Source organism: Hemicordylus capensis, chromosome 3, assembly GCF_027244095.1.
Source record: "Hemicordylus capensis ecotype Gifberg chromosome 3, rHemCap1.1.pri, whole genome shotgun sequence".
Taxonomy (NCBI): domain Eukaryota; kingdom Metazoa; phylum Chordata; class Lepidosauria; order Squamata; family Cordylidae; genus Hemicordylus; species Hemicordylus capensis.
In genome coordinates this window covers 350473548-350494327 of record NC_069659.1, presented here as the reverse complement: position 1 = coordinate 350494327, position 20780 = coordinate 350473548, and the positions used below count along the sequence as shown (strand labels likewise).

The window sequence follows — 20780 nt, the reverse complement described above, 5'->3', positions numbered from 1 at the left end:
GCTGCCTGGTGCCTGCGGTTGTGTCCCCCTCCTGTTCTTTTTGGCGGGCGGGCCAGACCCGCCGCCTCTCTGATCCCTGCAGCTGGCCTGGACCCGCCGACGACGACTCTGCCTCCCTGCGCCCGCCACTGCCTCTGCCCTCCCCATGGCCGCCTCTGGCCTTTCCGAGTCCAGGCGAACAACCGGCCAACATGGCCGCCTGGTGCCTGCGGTTGTGTCTCCCTCGGCATGTTCTGGGCATGCACGCCGTGCATGCCCAGAACAGCTGAGGGAGACACGGACACAGACACCAGCCTTGGCGACATGGACGGACACGACAGGGACTTTATTATATAGGATAACCAGCACTTTGTATTTTGCCCAGAAACCTACTGGCAGCCAGTGTAATTCCTGTAATATAGGAGTAATATGGTCTCTTTGAGATAACCTGGAGACCAACCTGGCTGCTGCGTTCTGTATTAATTATAGTTTCCAGACTAGGTATAAAGGCAGGCCCACATAGGGCGCATTGCAGTAATCAAGTCTGGAGGTTACCAGCAAACGTACTGAGATCATGAATCTCAAGAAACGGACGCAGCTGGTATATCAACCAAAGCTGACAAAAAGCACTTCTGGCCACTTCCTCAACCTAAGAAACCAGGAAGAGATGTGAATCCAAAGCACTCCCAGACTGTGTACCTGTTCCTTCTGAGGAAGTGGTACCCCATCTAGAACAGGCAGATTGATATCATTTCCTGTGTAACGGCCCCACACAACAAGTACCTCTGTCTTGTCTAGATTCAGTCTCAGTTTGTTATCCCTCATGCAGCCCATTACCGCCTCCAGGCAGGCATTCAGGGAGGATATGCCTTCTCCTGATGAAGCTGACATGGAAAAATAGATTTGGGTGTCATCAGCGTCCTGATAAAACCCAGCACCAAATCTCCGGATGATCTCTCCCAGCGGCTTCATGTAGATGTTAAAAAGCATTGGAGACCATATGGAGCCCTAAGGGACCCCATATAAAAGCTCAAGTTTTGAAGAGCAACAGTCTCCAAGTGACATTATCTGGAATCTTCCCAAGAGAGAGGAGCGGAACCACTGCAAAGCAGTGCATCCCACCCCCAACCCCCTCAGATGTTCCAGAAGGATACTATGGTCGATAGTATCAAAAGCTGCCAAGAGATCCAAAAGGACCAACAGAATCACACTTCCTCCATCAAGTCCTAATTGGAGATAATCCATCAGGCCAACTAAGGCAGTCTCCACTTCGTAGTCCACCGGAAAACCAGTTTGAAATGGGTCTAAATAATCAGTTTCTTCAAATCCCCATTATTCACTATGAGTGGAATTTTTAAAAATGAAGAAAAAAAATCAAAAATTCAGCAATAATAGCATAAGTGTGCCTACCCATGGGTGCCTACCACCCCCACTCCCCAATTTTGTGCCCCTAGGTGCTCTACATAAGGTATAATGGTCCAGTTTGTGTCCCCATTAAACTCTATGTAGAACCGTTTAGAACCAGTTTGAGTTGGGTTTGAATTTGAACCGAACCAAAGCGGGGGTTTGACCACCACCCAAACTGAACCTGCCCATCCTGGTTTGAAGCTGGTTCGAATTCAAATGGAACCAGACAAACCGGTTTTGTGCACATCCCTAGTTTTTGGAGCACTTGCAGTGAATCATAGGTCAGCATTGGTCTCCAGAGGGGCGAGAGAAGGAGCCATTGACATAAGGTCTCTCCGGTAGCTTTGGAGGGTTCCACTGCAAGAAGTTCCCTTTAAAAAAAAAAAAATCAGGCTGAGGTGTCTATTTATAACGACACCTGCCTTGGCCCTCAGATAATTTTGGAAGTGTAGCAGGTCTCCAGACACAGCTGTTCAACAAAGGGTGCCTACTGGAGGGAGAGCAGGAAATGATCGCTATCTAGGTAGGGAAGGACCTTAAAATTCACAACAAAATGGAGCAAGTTCTGGGTAACAGCAATATAATCAATTGTGCTTGTTTAGCAGCCAGATAGATATGTGAATTCCCTTAGATAATCACTCACAAGTGAGACATTTAGAATTAGTGGATTAAGTCTGGCAGTCGTTTGAGCTAGAGAGAGACCCCCCATCTCCACCAGCACTGCAGAGTTGGCCAGAAGAAGGTCATTTGTGTAATGCTCAAGCTCAGCCCATACAAAGCAGATTTTGAGTCCCCATTGCTGTCGTGGTAGATACGCATTGAATATTAATAGTGATCTGGGTCCAAAATGGATTAGCATTGCCATTGCGTAGTAGCTGAGCCAATCTGATGGGTGTCAATGTTACCTGCAGGGAGGTGGAGACTAATATTGCCAATCTTCCTTTGAGCCTTCCACGACCCGTCCCAGGAACTGTCCCCACTGAGAATGAGTGATATCTACTGAGTGCAAGGTTGTCCGCTGTCCAGGTTTCCTAAGCCAGTATTATGTCAAATTAAGAAAGAAAGCTATTAGAATCTGTATCCATGTGATGGTGCCACCCAGACAAATTCCAGGACGTGACCTTGATCCTGTGCTGGTCAGTGGGATGTCATAAGGTTGAGATGGGAGTGGGATTTAGGTGCTCATCAGCAGGCCTGCTGCTCTTGCCGAGATAAGGATGGTGAAACACCTCATGTTAGCACCTGCTCTGGTGGCCTGAGTGGCACTGGAGTGGCATTCAGGGGAGTCAATGCTTCCTTCAAAGGCACAGCCTGTCTTAGCTCCAGTCCTGAGAGTTTGTCAGGGGATTCATGGGTGCTCGCTGTCTTAGAGCACTTGCCTAATGCACTCAGCATGCTGTCAGGCTCAGACTGGGTATCATATTTCAGGGGTGTGCCAGAGCAGCAAACCTGAAAGGAGGTGGGTGCTTCACCTAGTTCTAGTCCCTGAGTGGGGCTGTCATCACTATGCTCTGAAGGATGTTGCTGAATGTTGTGGTGGGTTGGCAGGTCCCTCTTCAAAGACAGGCTGTCTGGGGCAATCAGTGCAATGATGTTGACGTAGCAGGGGTCATTGTCAAATGGCAGCCCTGAGCTGACCTCTGGCAATGAGTTGCTCTTCAAGGGCATCAAAAGGAGAGCCCGGTCTTCTTCAGGACATGGCACTTGGGGAGGGGCTGAAACAGTGAGAGCTCATCAGGGGCAGCCTGCTTTTGCTGTACTTGCTGGAGTCTGCAGGAATCAATACATATGTGCCTTCTCTGGGAGTAGGAATGTCCTATATAATACTGGTCCCTAACTCAGAGTCCTCTGTAGTTACCTCAGCTTTTGCAGCAACCTGGCTTGTCCCTTGTGCAGCCTCAGCTCCTGTTCTCCTGCACAGTCCTGTGGGGTTTAGCCCCACACTGTTTCTTCTTGCTTGTGATTCCAGCCCTTCAGAGAGCTTCCACTCTCTGCTAGTGATTGCACAGCTCTTTCTACAGTCCCAGCTCTGATCCTCTCTCAGACTGTGCCAGCAATTCTTCAGTTCTGTACTCTCTCTCCAGACTATATCTCTTCCAGTCTTCAGCTTTGATTGCACTCTGAACTCTTTTCTGACTCTGACTCTTCATTTCTCCAAACTGTACTGAAACTCTGCTGAAGGAGCATCCTATTCCCAAATTTCCCTGTCATACTTTTCAAAATACCCAATCAGAATAACTCAAATTCCCTCTATTTTTCAAACCTCCCTTTCCCTCCAAAATCAAATGGTTCTCTCTCAAAACTGAAACTACAGGACAGCAACCATGAAATTTTGACCCTGTCAGCTTTAATAATACAAAAAGTAGCAAGGTGATTTACAACACACCATCTTATTTACAAAAAGAAGAGGTTTATGCCTTGTTCCTCCACAATATCAACTGGATCAACTTTTATTGAATAAATGAGACTTACTTGAAAGTAAATGAGCCTGGTTCTTTACGAAGACTCAAAGATCACAAACTCAGAGAAAGATCTTTGTGTTATATCTGATAGATTCTATTCATAAGTAAGTAGGTCTAGAGAAGTATTTCCTCCTATCACAAAGCATCACAAAAACCAAAAGCATAGAAGAATTATAATAGATTAAATATTTATACAGATAACTAGAAAGTATGCCCTTAAAACAGTGAGCAGTAGGATAGTGAATCAGATTACTGTGAATGGGGAGGGAGCTCATGTCCAAACCAACTACTGGGTTGAGAGTCTGCTTTGGATCGTGAATCTTCCTGGAATGTAAGATCTGAACATGCTCAAGAGCTTGAATAAAAATACATCATGTTGGAAAGAAGTGAAATCTCCAAAATAGGAGTTATGTCTTCCAAATACTAGGTTCCAGTCAGCACACAAGCCACCACATTTTGTACCGGCTGAAGTTTCCAAATTCTTTCCAAAGGAAGTCCCAGGTAGAAAGAACTGCAGTAAAATACGTTACAATAGTCCTTGACATTTTCCTTCAAAAAGTCAGTCATTTATATCTTAGCCGTGACAATAAAATAGAAGGGGGAGGGGAGGAGTTCGGGTTTCTTCCAGATAGCAGAAAACGCACTCATGAGATTTTGGAGTGGGAAGGAACCACTTCAATCTTCTGGTCCAGCCCCCTGTCCAGAAGAGGAATGGGCTACAGCATTCCTGACAGACAACTGCTCAGCCTCTGCTTGAAAACCTCTCGTGAAGTAGACCCACACCCACTTCAGAAGGCTCTGTGCCACTACTGAACAGTTTCTGCATTTTGGAAATTCCTCATAATGCCTAGCCTGGATCTGTGTCCATGCCATTTCAACCCATTGGTTCTAGTCTTGCCCTCAAGGGCAACAGATGAGAAGGTCACTCCCTTTTCTATGTGACTGTTTTCCAGGTATTTGAAGATGGCTAACATCATCTCCCCCTAATTTTCTCTTCTGAAGACTAAACATACCTATTCTTCATGATACTTGGTTGCTATATCCCTTGTCATCCTTGATGCCCTTTTCTGATCCCATTCCAGTTCATCAATGTCCTTCCTAAAATGTGGTGCACTCAGAACTGGACACAGTATTCCAAGTAGGGCCTTATGAGTGCAGTAGACAGTGGAACTATTAGGCCCAACATGTTATATTCAGACAAGAAACAGTAGTGACATTGTTGGGAAGAGCCATTTGGCACTGTCAAATCAGATCATATTGTTGCAGAACTCTGAAATGTCTGTCAGAACTTGTCTGCCCTCCCGTTGCATCCCTTACAGTTCAACGGTTTTTCAGCTTTTGTAAATAGAATGATGAGAGATTAATTTCTTTGTGATTGCTTGACTTTCCTGAGATGAATGCAGTGTCCAAACTGAAGCCTCCTTTTCTACTGTTTTTTTTCTTTCAGATAAGGTCCAAAAGGAAATAGAAGATGTTTTTGGCTCCTCTTGCTTGATTTGCTATCAAGATCGGAAGAAACTACCCTATACCAATGCAGTAATTCACGAGATCATGCGTTACAGATATATCTTAATGTTTGGAGGTCCCAGACAGACTATAAAGGATGTAAACTTGTACGGTTTTCACATACCCAAGGTACAGAAGATTGACATAGCTGCACTTCTGTATCTCAAGAGCCTGTAAAAACCTGTAAGGCAAGAAAGCCTGGTTCTTCCAAAAACTTGTACCACATTGCAAAGGGTAGGACTGTGCAGTTGTGTCAGTCCGGCAGGAATGCTGGACCAAATATGCCCACTTTGTGGCACTGTCATAAGGACTTCAGACATGACAGTGGAGAGCTCCAACAGTTGAAAGTTCAACAAAAATTCTAGGGGTGTGCAATTCGGATTTTTGGTGTTTCGATTCGGATCTGAACCGAAACACCCCTGTTCTGTTCTGTATCCGAATATTGCCCATCCGAATCACCCCTGATTTGATTCGGATCCGAATTAATCCGAATCCAAATCCTATTCTATTTGGATTTTAAAAATGGGTCCTGGGGCCAAAAGAGTGGGGTGGGGTGGTAGTGCCTAATGGGTGGAGGCTTCCACCCCGATTGCAGAGGGATTGGCCAAAGGGCTGGTTTTTGGTGAATTTTTGAATTTTTAGTGTATTTGGGGCAGTTTGGGAGCATAACGTGGGATCTGGGCCAAAAGATTGGGGTGGGGTAGTAGTGCCTAATGGGTGGAGGCTACCACCCCAATTGCAGAGTGATTGGGCAAAGGGCTGATTTTCGGTGAATTGTTGAAGTTTACGCGTCTTTAAGGTTTTCCCCCATTAGGTATAATGTAGGGTGTATCGTTTCACGTCAGGGGGAAAGGGGTGGCCTAGAGTGGTGTGGTGTTGGTGGTAGTGACGGGTAGGGGCAAGGAACCTGCCTGAATTTTTTCAAAGGATTTGGGCAGAGGACTGATTTTTGGTGAATTGTTGAAGTTTACGCGTCTTTAAGGTTTTTCCTCATAATGTATAATGAAGCTTTCCGCAGCCCCATAAGTGCACTTGGGGGTTGCTGGGGTTGCCCAGAGCGAGTGGTGGTGTAGTTCACATGGGGTGCCAACCACCCCCATGGGTTTCAAACCCATGGGCTACAGGTTTCTGTTGTTTCTGAGGTATTCTGAGTGTGGATTCTATGATAGCAAATTAGAGTGGATTCATGGTGTCTCATTGAAAATCATTTGCTATCATAGAATACACACTCAGAATACCTCAGAAACAACAGAACCCTGTACCCCATGGGTTAGAAACCTATGGGGGTGGTTGGCACCCCATGTGAACTACACCACCACTCGCTCTGGGCCACCCCATCACCCCCCAAGTGCACTTATGGGGCTGCTGAAAGCTTCATTATAGATTATGAGGAAAAACCTTAAACACGCGTAAACTTCAACAATTCATCAAAAATCAGACCTCTGCCCAAATCATTTGAAAAAATTCAGGCAGATTCCTTGCCCCTACCCGGCACTAAAACCAACCCCACACCACTCTAGGCCACCCCTTTCCCCCCGACGTGAAGCGATACACCCTCCATTATACCTAAAGGGGGAAAACCTTAAAAACGCGTAAACTTCAGAAATTCACCAAAAATCAGCCCTCTGCCCAATCACTCTGCAATTGGGGTGGTAGCCTCCAGCCATTAGGCGCTACCACCCCACCCCACTCTTTTGGCCCAGATCCCACGTTATGCCCCCAATCTGCCCCAAAGACACTAAAACTTCAAAAATTCATCAAAAATCAGCCTTTTGCCCAATCCCTCTGCAATTGGGGTGGTAGCCTCCACCCATTAGGCACTACCACCCCACCCCACTAGTTTTCCCCTGGGACCCGAAATTTGAGCAGACGTCACACCAGACTTTTTTATTGAAGTCAATGGGATGCAAAAAGGCGGAAAATTCAAATAGACATCATTGCTCAAAATGGAGGGGGGGAAAGAAGGCCACTAAATTGAGCTGCGAAACATCCGAATATTTCGGATCCGAAACAGGGGTGATTCGTTTCGGATCTGAAATTATTCGGATTTCTTAGAGGGTGGTTCAATTCGGCTCCTAATCACTTGAAATTCACTGTTTCGGGTACAGATCATTCTGTACCCGAAACGTTTCGCACATCCCTAAAAAATTCCTTAAGGGATGTGAGAATCCTTTTGTATACAAAAGGTTTTGTACCCAAAACTGCCCGTTTCAGATGTTTTGTAAACAAAACAAAACATCCATTTTCCAGATATGAACGTTTTGTATACAAAACAAAACGTCCCTGTTTCGGCTACAAAAAGTTTTGTCGTTTTGGACCTCCATTTTCTGGTGAAATCTGAGTCAGTGTCCATTTTGTGTTTGACATCTCTTTGAACTTCCCGCCCTTCCAGCCTTCCGATCGGTGACCTAAAGCATGGGGTGACCTGCTGATGATTCCCTCCTTGTTCCGCATTGGCTCTTTTGCCTCTTGCCACTCTTTACTGACCCCACATTGGCCAGGGGAAGGGTCGAAGAAGGGGCAAGGGTGGGGGGGAGTTCAAGGAGGAATTTTCAATTCATTCAGCAAGTTAGTAGTCGCCATTCAGCCTTTCCGCCTCACTGATGAGAGAGAGAGAGAGAACCAGTTTGCATTGCATGACATGCCTCAAGTTGCCATTATGATGCTATGCCATTGCCTATGCCTGCCTTGTTGCCAGGCTGAGTCCAGCCTGCCAGCCTGCTATGGCTACTGCATGCCAGCCTGGGAATGGATTCAGGGGCAGAAGAGTGGGTTGAGTGGTTGTGCCCCAATGGGTGCCTGCCAGGCTGCTACAACCCAGATTCCAAAGGAATTGAGCAAAGGGCTGATTATTTGTTGAAGTTTATGCATCTTTAAGATTTTTTCCCCCATAGGGAATAATGGAGGTTTCAGCAGCCCCATAACTGCACTTGTGGGGCACGTGGGTGGCCCAGAGCGAGTAGTCGTGTAGTGCACATAGGGTGCCAACCACCCCCATGGGTTGCTAACCTGTTGTTTCTGAGGTGTTCTGAGTATAGATTCTCTGGTAGCATATGAGATTTTCAATGACAAACTATGAATCCACTCTCATGTGCTACCAGAGAATCTACACTCAAAACATCTCAGAAACAACAGAACCCAATACCCCATGGGTTAGCAACTCATGGGGATGGTTGGCACCCTATGTGCTCTACACCACCACTCACTCTGGGCCACCCCGGTGCCCCTCAAGTGCAGTTATGGGTCTGCTGAAACCTCCACCATTCTCTATGGGGAAGAACCTTAAAGACATGTAAACTCCATTAAATCTTTAAAAACCAGCCCTCTGCCCAATTCCTTGGAAAAAATTCTGGCAGCTTCCTTGTCCCCACTGGGCACTCCCACTCACCCTACACTGTTCTTTTCCACCCCTTTCTCTCCGACATGAAGCTATACGTTTTCTGAAACCTCCATTATTCCCTATGAGAATAATCTTAAACTTCAAAAATTCACCAAAAATCTTCCCTTTGCTCAATTCCTCTGAAATCTGTGTGGTAGCTTCCACCCATTGGTCACTACCACCCACATCCACTAGTTTTGCCCCAGGGCTGTTTTTTTAAAATCCAAAACATTTCAAATTCAGATTTTGCCATTTTGAACAAAGAACAAAATTGGGGTGTTTCGGAATGGGTGGTTTCGAAGAAAGAACAAAATGTGGGTGTTTTTGATTGGGGGGGGGACCCAGAAAAAAACAAAACGCACATTCCTAAATTCCTGTTGTCCTGTCTAAACTCCTTTTAGTTCTGACATTCTTATTGGACCAGGCCGATTTAAAAAGAGCCGAACTGTGAAATCTGGGGAAGGGTGCCATGGTAACTGGCGTGGAGAACCTTCTGACCCTGAAGGTCGCCAGCAGGATTTGCCATTGCTCCCCACCTCCCAATCTCAGGGGTGCAGCCCTCAAAATGAACCCCAGGATCTGGCTTAGAGAGAAAGTCTGTCTAAGCGGGTGCCCAGGCAGCTTTTTGAGGGCTCCTCCCTTGAAATTAGGAGACAGAAAGCAAAGGCAATCATCACAGGGAACCCTCTGTCCCTATGTGTCTCACATGGTATGTTGCCATAGCCCCCATCCCCAAGTTTGGGGGGTGCAGACATCAAAAAGCAACCCGGGAGCCATCTTAGACAGACTTTCTCTCTAAACCAACTCCTGGACTGCATTTTGAGAACTGCACCAGTGGGATTGGGAAATGGGGGGCAATAGAAACCCACAGTGGGGGACACCCTGGATCAGAGGGTTCCCCCGGGGCATTTCCTTTGTCTTCCCTCCCCAGATTTCCAAGGCACAGTCCCTTCAAAATAGCCCAGGCAACCGAGTTAGAGTTGCCGTCCCCCCCGCCCGCCTCCTGTCAGGACTGACTCTGACCCTGGTCTGGAGGCCACTGGCTCTGAGGATGAGGGAGACACTGCAGCACTAGATGAAGTCACTCCCGCTATCAAGTCCACGATGCTACTGTTGCGAGAGCCACCTGAACCTGCCATTCCCATAGAGGTATTGCCACCACCTGAACCCACCATTTTAGCAGTGGCCCTGCCAATGCCTGAACCTGCCACCCCAGACGAGGCCATGTTACCCTCTGAACCTGCCACTCCTGCAGAGGTTCTGCCTCCCCCAGAAACTGTTGCCCCTGTAGAAACCTCTGAGGAGACACTGGATCCAGCAGGCCCCAGGCCCCAGCCAGCTACTGCCTTTGAACCCCCTGCCTCACCCCCAAGATGACAGAGACTATGACTTGCCCATGCAGGAGACAGTGACTTGCCTATGCAGAGATCCAGCAACAGAGGAGAAGCTCATGGCTACCTTCTTGGGGCTTGCCCATAGATGGCTCTTCTCGGGAGCCTGAACCAAGGTCTCCTCTAGAGCAAGGCATTTCGGACAGGACAGGTAGGGATGTGGCTTCTCCAGGCTACAAAGGTTCTCACATCAGGCCTGGCTTTTGCTGATTCAACAACTGTCCTAGAGAGACTTATCCAGCCACAAGTTCTTGCTTCCTAGCATGACGTGCCACCTGACTCTTGATTTCTGGCCTAGCTCCTGCTTTGACCTTGTGTGGTGGTGTTGCTGCTGCAGCTGTTAGACTGCCCTATTCCCACCTGGGTTCCTACTACCTCACCATCCCTGTGAGGTCTGGCTGCAGATCAGACCCCTCTCCCCACCTTTGCTCTATTCCCTTAAAAAAAAACTTCAGTTGTTGGGAAAATATCAGAATTTCAACCCGATTCTGCCCAGCTGACAGTTTTGCAGGAGGCATGTTGGCCCTTCTAACAAATATTCTGGTACCTTGGTAATATAGAAGTATTATGCCTTATTTTACATAAGATTACTCAGGTGATGTTGAACAAGTTCTCATAAGTGTAATGATTTCAGTTATCAAAATGGGAACTTTTGACTTATAACAGAGTTAGTATTTCGTGATGTTTTGCTAGTAAGAATGCTTCTTTGTGACTTTCCTGTTTTAAGGTTGGGCTGACTTGCTTGACTACTTCATTTTGTTTCAGACTTGCCTCCCAATTGAGGACTCCCCAGGTCTTTTCCTGAAGAGGAAATGGGCTTTTCTTTTAGAGGGCAGAACCTTATTTTACCTCCTCAAGACTCAACCTCTCACAGCACTCTTAACTGACAATGAACCACTTTTTGTCTGTTTTCTCCTCTTCCAATCTAGAGAGGATTTCCCAAGCTGCCTGCAGGGGTCCCACTGCAATCTTTCCCTCCCTCCCTCTCTTCTGCATTTACTTACATTTCATTCTGATAACATTATACACAGCTTCATAAAAATGTTCCAAAATACATATCTACAACTATAAATATCCAGCATTTACAAATACAGAATACCACACCCCAATCAAGATCTGGGGAGATCCAGTCTCCCATGTCACAGATAGTTTTGCTCTGAGAAACAGCAAAAATGAGAGAAGAGCTGGTCTTGTGTAGCAAGCATGAATTCTCCCCTTTGCTAAGCAGGGTTCAGCCTGGTTTGCATTTGAAGGGGAGACTGCATTTGAGAGCGCTGACAGATAGTCCCCTTAGGGGGTGGAGCTGCTCTGGGAAGAGCACCTGTATCTTTGCATACAGAAGGTCCCAAGTTCCCTCCCTGGCATCGCCAAGACAGGACTGATTGATATTCCTGCCTGTATCCTTGGAGAAGCCACTGCCAGTCTGGGTAGACAATACAGAGTTAGATGGGCCAAGGGGCTGATTTGGTATAAGGCAGATTCCTAAGGATTAGTACTGAGACAAGCAGTGAGGGATGAAAGCAAGATGTAAGTCTCTGAATGCGTTTTTCCTTGTAGGGAACAATCATTGTTCCAGATATGGTCACTCTTCTTACTGATCCTGAGCAATGGGACACACCTGAAGAATTCAACCCAAATCATTTTTTGGACAAGGATGGACAATTCATCATTAGAGAAGCATTTCTGCCATTTGGCGCAGGTAAATGCAGAAGTGATTTATTATGTTTATTGGATAGTTCCAATAAGGTGGAGGTTTGTGGTAGATTTTAATTTTCAAAGAACAATGGGGTATAGTCACAAAATTACTTGACTAGTATAAAACGTGAAATATCTCATGATTTTATGCATTAAAGCACTGTCGGATAAATGGGCAATGATAAGAAACAGAACGCACACACCCCAAAGGCCATATAGCCTACAAGGCTATAAGACCTTTGGGGGTAAGCCTTCTTCTGAAACTGCTCACCTTGCACAGTCCAGTGACCGCCATGCAATGCTGCAAGGTCCCAGCACTCAACAGACATCTTTTCCAGCCCAGTTATTTAAGATCCTCTTAACTGCAGATGGCCGAAGTCCAACCTTTGACATTCCCCTTCCTAATGATCCTTTCCCAAGCATTGTTCCGCTATATTCTGTAGCATGTATCTGCTTTGGGAAGAGAAAAAAAGTGTGAACTGATTCCTCCTCCATGTATGTGTTCAAGCTGTGATGTTTAAAGCATCACAGACCAGACCTACGTATGTGTTTTTCTTCTCTATACTAAGGATTCATACTGGCTGTGCAGAGAGCTAACTGGATCGCCCTTGTGGCCATCACAAAACCACTTCTACACACCCAGAGAAATTTTGCATATTTTTAAAAAGCACAGTTACTGGATTAAATCATTGTTAATGGATAAATATGTACCTGAAACAACCATTTTTCAAAAGCCCAATCAGTTGGAGGCATGTGGGTGAGAGGCAAAATGCATGCTGGATTCATCACCAGGTGCATGTGTCAGTCCAGAAGTCCAGAAGTAAATATGTGGCAAAGCCGAGGAAAGCCTGCATCTGGAAGGAAGTTCATCTGCATGCAACCAAAGCTGCTCCTTTTTTCTGGAAACTGTGCTGCCTTCCCCCACAAAGGATGAACGTGAGGCTTGAGGCTGGCTCCACTGCTTCCCCAAACCCACCACTCTGACTTTTGGGGAAAGGTGTTTCAGTCTCACAAGAGGGTAGAATGTTCCTGGAGGAATTATGCAGAATGAAGGGGCATGAACAAAAGAAATAGCTCCCCAGGATCTTCCACCTCCTTCTCTCCCCCACCCCCATTTCTTCCTTGATGATATCACCACTGTTTGTCAGCTGGGCACTGCCAGTGCTGTCAAGGTATCCTAGACTCCAACCTTGGAGTTAAAGTTTTGCTTGGAGAGCTAGTATTGTGGTAGCAAGCATGACTTGTTCTCTTAGCTAAGCAGTGTCTACCCTGGTTGCATGTGAAAGGGAGACCACATGTGAGCACTGTAAGATATTCCCCTCAGGGGATGGAGCTGGTTTGGGAAGAGCAGAAGGTTCCAAGTTCCCTCTCTGGCTTCTCCAAGATAGGGCTGAGAGAGAGAGTGGGCTTGGCCAGCTCTCCCCGTAAATGATCCAGGCTGCAGCCCTGAGTGGCCGGATCAGCTGCCCACACGACTGCTGGTTCCGTCACGGAGACAGCAGGGGCTGCAGGGATTGGGGGCCATGTAGCCCCCAGAAGTTCCAGGATACCCCACGTCGCGGAGCATCCTGAGAGACCCCCAGGGCCAGTAGGCTTGTTTCAGTCTCCTGGCAGGGGTCTCCTCATGTGTTGCCGTGCCACAGATCTGCACCGCGGCAATACACAATCAAAAAGATAGGGTTAGTGGAGTGCTTGCTCCACTAACCTCATCTAAGAGGAGAGGTAAGGTAGCGGGTTACCCGCTTTGTAGAAACCGGGCTCGCCTCCGAGCCCGGTGGCTTTCACATTCTGCCAAAATCGGGCTAGGCTCCCTTAGCCCAATTTTGGCCGATCCTGAGAATAGCCTCATTGAGTCAAACCATTGGTCCATTTAGTATTGTCTACCTTGGCTGGCAGCAGCTCTCCAAGGTTACAGGCAGGGATATTTCCCAGCCTGACTTGAAGATGCGGTGATTTGAATCTTGGTCCTCCTGCATGCAAGCATATAGATGCTCTTCCACCCAACTATGGCTCTATCCTCTAAGTGGGATATCTTACAGTGCTCAAATGTAGTCTCTCAGCCGCATGAGAGAAAAGGGGGAAATATGGAGGCAACACTGATTCTTGGGATGAAAGTTGATGGGAAGCACTTTCAGATTCTTTTTTCATAGGCCACATTCAAACGTGATGCAAAAATGGGGCACAAGTTGGAATTTGTGTATGTCCAAATGCATGAAACTGTGGTTTTGCTACAAAAGCAACCTGCAGTTTCCCTCTTGAAACCCATTTTGAGCCTTTGATTTGTAGTGAGTTCTACTGTTCCAACCTGAGGTTTTGCGGTGGCAGCGTTACATCTGAATGTGAATGATGCTGTTTCTGGAACCATAATCATAGAGAGGCCATCACAAACCCACCCGGGATCATGCCTACTCCACGCCTTCGGCGCTACTCACTGGCTACCTCTCTGAGAACTTGTCTCACCCCCGTCTAATAAATCATTTGCCTGGCAACCGGGATGCCACCACATCCCATCCCAAGCTTGTAAACCTCTCAAATGGGAAAGTCACATGGGGGCATGCCCACTTCCTACTTGTTCCCACCTTGCTCCCACCTTTTCTCCACCTCCTGGCAATCAGGAGAGAAAGGGGATGGAATGGCAACATGGGCACTATGTTTATTGCTCTTAAAAAGAAGCAATAAATATGTACTAGCTTAACCTACGCAAAACATCTACGCGCTAGTACTTGATTGCTCCTCACCGCCTGCCACAGCCCTCCTCACCTCAGAGATCTCTCCACCCTCACTTGAGCTGAACTCCTTCTCCTCCTCCTCCATCTGGTTGCTTCCATCCCCCTCACCCTCTGGGTTGTGGCTGCAGCGTTGCTGGCACCTATTGACCAAGATTCAGCCCCCTATCCTCAAAGACCTCAGCACCTGAGCCCTGCTCCTACTCCTCCCCACAGGAGCAGCAGCAGTGGTTGACCAGGCCTTTCCTCACTACTGCCACCACCACGGCCGCTCATTCCCCTCAGGCAGCTGACAGGCCCAGGCCCATACCTTGCCTGCCTGCCTCCCTCCGCCAATGGCCTTTGTAGCCCCAAACAGCAGCAGTGGTTGACTGGGCCCTTCCTTGCTACCAATAGGTGCTGTCATGGTCACTCATTCACCTCAGGCCACTGACAGACTCAGGCTTGTCCTTCGCCCTTCTTTCTTTCTCTCCTCCCCTCCCTTCTTTTTCTCTCTTTCTCTCTCATCCATTCGCTCTTCCCCTCTGTCTGTCTTCCCCTCCCTTCTTTTTTTAAAATCTCTCCCTTTCTAACAGATCTTGTTTCCTCATCTAATTCACACAACAGCAGCTTCCTTCTCCTGAAGGGGCTCTTTCCTCCCTTGCGACCTCTCTCTTAACAGACCCCTGCCCACTATCCTTTTATAAATATAGATTCCTCTCCTCTACAATCAAGAATATCTTCCAACTTGTCAGCATTCCAACTGACTTTAAGCATCAGAGGTGCCTTCTCCCTATCTGCCTATGGAGTCCCCAGTGTCCAATCAGTGTCACATGCTCCTCCTCCTTATCTGCATATGGAATCCCCAGAATCAGGTGCTTCTGCTTGTGAACTCTCGCAAGAGCTGCCATGCTCGGGATTAGCCACAGGCATGCCTTAGATAATTATATATTATTATTTTTATTATTATTATTCGATTTCTATACCGCCCTTCCGAAAATGGCTCAGGGCGGTTTATACAGAGAAATACAGACAAATAAGATGAATCCCTTTCCTCAAAGGGCTCACATTCTAAAAAGAAACAAAGATTGACACCAGCAACAGTCACTGGAAGTACTGTGCTGGAGGTGGACAGGGCCAGTTACTCTCCCCCTGCTAAATAAAGAGAATCACCACGGTAAAAGGTGCCTCTTTGCCCAGTTAGCAGGGCAAATAGAGAGAGATATAGAGAGATGTTCATGAACACATGCAGTCATGAGTACATGAAGTCAGGGTGGCAACATAAACAGGGTACCTGCACAATTATCCGTGTTGACAGATCTGCTTACACTACAATGCCAGCCCAAACTGGGAAATTTGAATGAAATTTGAATCTGGCTCTGGTCGCAGTGTTTCCCCAATCTGCCCACCTGTCTGTGCCTGGACACATGGAGCATCAAATTACCCTTTGGGTGCATCAAGGGTTTCCCTGGAGAAGAGGCGGTCACTGCGCAAAAGTTATATCATTAACCAGAGAGAGTGGGGGCCCCACACAAGTGCCCCTCCTTTTTGATGGCTCAGTTCATGAGTACACAGTCTGATGGAACACCAAAAGTTGTCAAGCCCAAGGTCCTCCCAGTAGACTGCCCCCGTTTGAAGGCGGCGGTGCGATCACTATCAGAGGAGGGGCTTGCATGGAATTTAGAGCAATTTGAATGCCTTTCCCTGCTTAGGATGGGTGAACCATTCCAAATAGGCACAATTGTTCTTGGAATGCCACCTTGAAGATCATGGCAAATGGTTGTCATCCTGCAGATGTTCTGATGCCTTGCCAAGTATCTGGCGATGGGAGCATTACAGAGCTTGTTGGGATGTGGACTCTGGGACCAGGAAGAGGGAAGGGCTCCCCTGCTCTGAAAATGGAAGTGGCCAGGCTGCGATTGGACAAATATCTGCAATGCAATTCACAGTTATGAAAATCAACCGCAGGTTCGGCAATCTCCAAAGCTCAATTTCAAGTTATGTATGAATATGGAAACAGTCGAAATTGATCCAAATATGTAGTACACCGCTCTGGGCTCCTTGGAGGAAGAGTGGGATATAAATCTAAAATAATAATAATAACAACAACAACAACAACCCCCAGTGAGGCACTACCTTGGCGTAGTTGTGGGGCTTGTGTGCTCTGAGGAAGGTGAGAGCTATGCCAGAGGTCCAACCATACTGGACAGGTCTCACCAGAGGAGCCAGACAAAGAGTGCCTCTCCCATCAACAATATGATGAGACGTAACTTTAATAAATCTATACCGGATCGGTCGTCGCCCGGGTCAACAAGGACCGCGCCAGGTGCTATAGTCCCTGGACATCTGGTGGCAAGTGGGCAACAGGACTCAGGATCTTCAGTTGAGCAACCAGGGCTGGAGACTGCAAGGTTACTGGAAGAAACGTCACTTAACCGAAAAAAATATACAACAAATGCCAACAAGGAAAAAATGATCTTCTATTACAAGTCTTGTCCAACTAGAAGAGGTTATTTAAAAAGAATGTATCAAATTTGGAAAGAGAAGCATCCAAATACAGAAATAACAGAACAAAGGCTAGCAGACCAGAGAAGATTCATAATAAGAAATAAAGTATTCACAGGAGTTGAGCTGGAAGAACTGCAAAGAGCAACACAGGCTCAAGATACGGAAGAAGAATTACCACCAATTGAAGAAGTTGAGCAGGCGCAGTTGGAGGAGGTGTGGGAAATCGAGGATGCCACTGTTGCTGAACTGTTTCAAAATCAAAAGAAGGCAACTGCTCCTTTGCCTTCACCTCAAAAACCTGAATGCCATTTAACAGAAAAGCAACAAGAACTAAAGCAAAAAATAACTGAGCACATGAACCAAACAACCACCAGGGTTCGACTTCCAGCTCTAAAAACAGTTGCCAAAAAACAACTTGCTCAGGTATTAAAAGATGTCAATGCTGCACTTGCAGAAATAACAAGCAATAATTTGCAAGAAACAAACCAACTAATGTACAGTGCAGCAACAATAACAACACAAGAGCTCGGATATAAGATCAGTGGACCTGTCAAAAAAGAAAGCAGTACATTAGAAAATAAAATCTCCAGGTTTAGATCAGATGCTAGTAAATTGAAAGATATGAAAGACAAGAAGATGAAGAATTAAAACACCAAACAGTATCTGATCCAATAGATTATAATAAAAAAGCAGGCTGGATGAAAGAGGTCAAAAAATGTAACCAACAAATGCAAGATCTAATAATAACACCAGTATTAATAAGTGAAAGAGCAAAGAAAATAAAAAACTGGACTGCGCCAGGCGACGATGGACTGCATGGCTTTTGGCTTAAACACCTAAAAAGCCTTCATAAACAACTATCAAAACAGTTCAATTACATTATGCAAGGAGGTGATATTGAACTATGGCTAACAACTGGGAAAACTCATCTCATCATGAAAGACCCAGCAAAAGCTGCAGTTCCAAGTAATTATAGGCTGATAACCTGCCTGCCAACCATGTTCAAATTATTAACTGGAATAATAGCAGATGAAGTCATGCAACACTTATTAACTAACAAACAGCTTCCAGTTGAACAGAAAGGAAATTGCCCAAACACCAGAGGCACAAAAGACCAGCTGCTGATTGACAAAATGATTTTAGAAAATTGCAAGAGAAGAAGAACAAATCTAAGTGTTGCATGGACTGACTACAAGAAAGCCTTTGATTCATTGCCTCACACATGGATACTAAAATGTTTAGAAACAACGGGTGTCAGCAAAAACATTCAGATATTTATAAAAAAAGCAATGAGCATGTGGAGTACACAGTTAACAATCAATGGCGAGACACTTGGACAGCTTAGCATTAGAAGAGGCATTTTCCAAGGGGACTCACTATCCCCTCTGTTGTTTGTAATCGCCATGACCCCACTTTCACAAATACTAAACAAAACAGGCCTCGGATACCAAACATCTAAAACATCTAGTAAAATCAACCATCTGCTGTACATGGATGATCTGAAGTTGTATGGAAAGTCCCAATCAGGAATTGAATCACTGCTAAACACTGTCCGTATATTCAGTAGAGATATAGCAATGGAGTTTGGACTAGACAAGTGTGCTGCATTAATAATGAACAGAGGGAAAATAACAAAAACAGAAGGAATAGAACTGCCCAATGGAAGCAAGATCAAGAACCTGGAAGAGAAAGAACCTTACAAATACTTGGGCATTCTCCAGGCTGATAACATCGCACACACTGAAGTTAAAAGAAAAATTGGAAGTGAATACATCAGGAGAGTTAGAAAAATCCTAAAGTCCAAACTCAATGGGGGGAACACCATACAAGCCATAAACACCTGGGCTATACCTTTTATCAGATACACTGCAGGAATAATAGACTGGACCCAGGCAGAGCTAGAGACGCTGGATTGTAAGACCAGGAAATCATGACCATCAATCATGCTCTGCACCCCCGCAGTGATGTCGATAGGCTATACCTCCCTCGCAGCTCAGGTGGAAGAGGAATGCCACAAGTCCATCAAACAGTAGAGGAGGAGAAAAGAGGCCTTGAAGAATATATCAAGGACAGTGAAGAAGATGCACTTCAAATGGTCAATAACGAGATACTATTCAACACCAATGAAACAAAGCAGGCCTACAAGAAAGAACAAGTCAAGAACCGAGCAGAAAAATGGAAAAATAAGCCCCTGTATGGTCAATATTTGCACAATATGAGTGGAAAATCAGACATCACCATGACCTGGCAATGGCTTAAGAATGGTTACTTGAAGAAAGAAACAGAGGGTTTAATACTGGCTGCGCAAGAACAGGCACTAAGAACAAATGCAATAAGAGCCAAAGTCAAAAAATCCACAACAAACAGCAAATGCCGCCTTTGTAAAGAAGCAGATGAAACTGTGGACCACTTAATCAGCTGTTGTTAAAAGATCGCACAGACTGACTACAAACAAAGGCATGACAAGGTAACAGGGATGATACACTGGATCATCTGCAAAAAATAAAGCTATCTGTAGCCAAACATTGGTGGGACCATAAAATTGAAAAAGTGGTAGAAAATGAAGATGTAAAAATATTATGGGACTTCTGACTACAAACAGACAAACATCTGCCACACAGTACACCAGATATAACTGTAGTCAAGAAGAAAGAAAAACAAGTGAAAATAATCGACATAGCAATACCAGGGGATAGCAGAATAGAAGAAAAAGAAATAGAAAAAATCACCAAATACAAAGATCTACAAATTGAAATTGAAAGGCTGTGGCAGAAAAAGACCAAAATAATCCCAGTGGTAATTGGCGCCCTGGGTGCTGTTCCAAAAGACCTTGAAGAGCACCTCAACACCATAGGGGCCACAGAAATCACCATCAGCCAATTACAAAAAGCAGCTTTGCTGGGAACAGCCTATATTCTGCGACAATATCTGTAACAATGGCAACAACATTGACAATAAAATCCAGCCATCTCAGGTTCTTGAGAAGGACTCGCTGTCTGGATAAAACAAACCAGTCAATAACACCTGTCTGACTGTGTAAATTAATAATAATAATAATAATAATAATAATAATAATAATAATAATAATAATAAAAAATTGCCAACTGAGATATGGGTCCTCTAGAGTATTGATGGAATAGCTTATTACTTATGTGTTGCCTTGTTTTCTCTTCAGGGGTTCGTGTATGTATCGGAGAGCAACTGGCGCACATTCAGATATTCATCTTCTTCACAAAGTTGTTGAGCGCATTCACCTTTCAACTGCCAGAAGGAGTGGAAAGACTCAGTGAAGAGATTGTACCAGGGCTCACGTTACAGCCCCATCCTTTTAAATTCTGTGCTATTCCCCGCTGCAGTACATCATAAACCAGGGTTAGGCCAATTTGGCTCACAATATATTGTGGCTGAAGATGATGGGAGTTCTAGTTCAACAACAGCTGAGAGTCAAGGTGCCTAACCCTATTATAAACCATACACATAATCAGAAAAACTCACTGGTTACTTTAAATTTCTCCATAATTCCTTTTCAACTGAGCTAATTTTCTTGCCAATTCAGTCACTCTCAACTGACAAATGTAACTGTTCCAAACTTGTTTTTATGCACCTGATTTGCAAGAATACTTGCAGTCATTATATGTTTGAATTTCTCTCCAAAATACATGCTAACGGAATTAGCTTTCCATGGTAATGGAATCAGTGTTGGAATCAGTTTCCTATTTGGTTTTGACTTACGGTACTCTATGCAGAG

The 20780-nt window shown here is 45.5% G+C and overlaps 1 protein-coding gene across 1 annotated transcript in view; it reads left to right on the top strand.

Moving 5' to 3' along the window:
- LOC128350408 (cytochrome P450 2J5-like) overlaps nt 1-20479 on the top strand; it is an 87140-nt gene extending 66661 nt beyond the window's left edge. The window contains exons 7-9 of the mRNA XM_053308677.1: nt 5296-5483; nt 11682-11823; nt 20208-20479. Of these exons, the coding sequence (XP_053164652.1) occupies nt 5296-5483; nt 11682-11823; nt 20208-20398 (521 nt within the window). The 3' untranslated portion in view covers nt 20399-20479. The remainder of the gene's footprint in view (nt 1-5295; nt 5484-11681; nt 11824-20207) is intronic.
- The last annotated feature ends 301 nt before the right edge of the window (nt 20480-20780 follow it).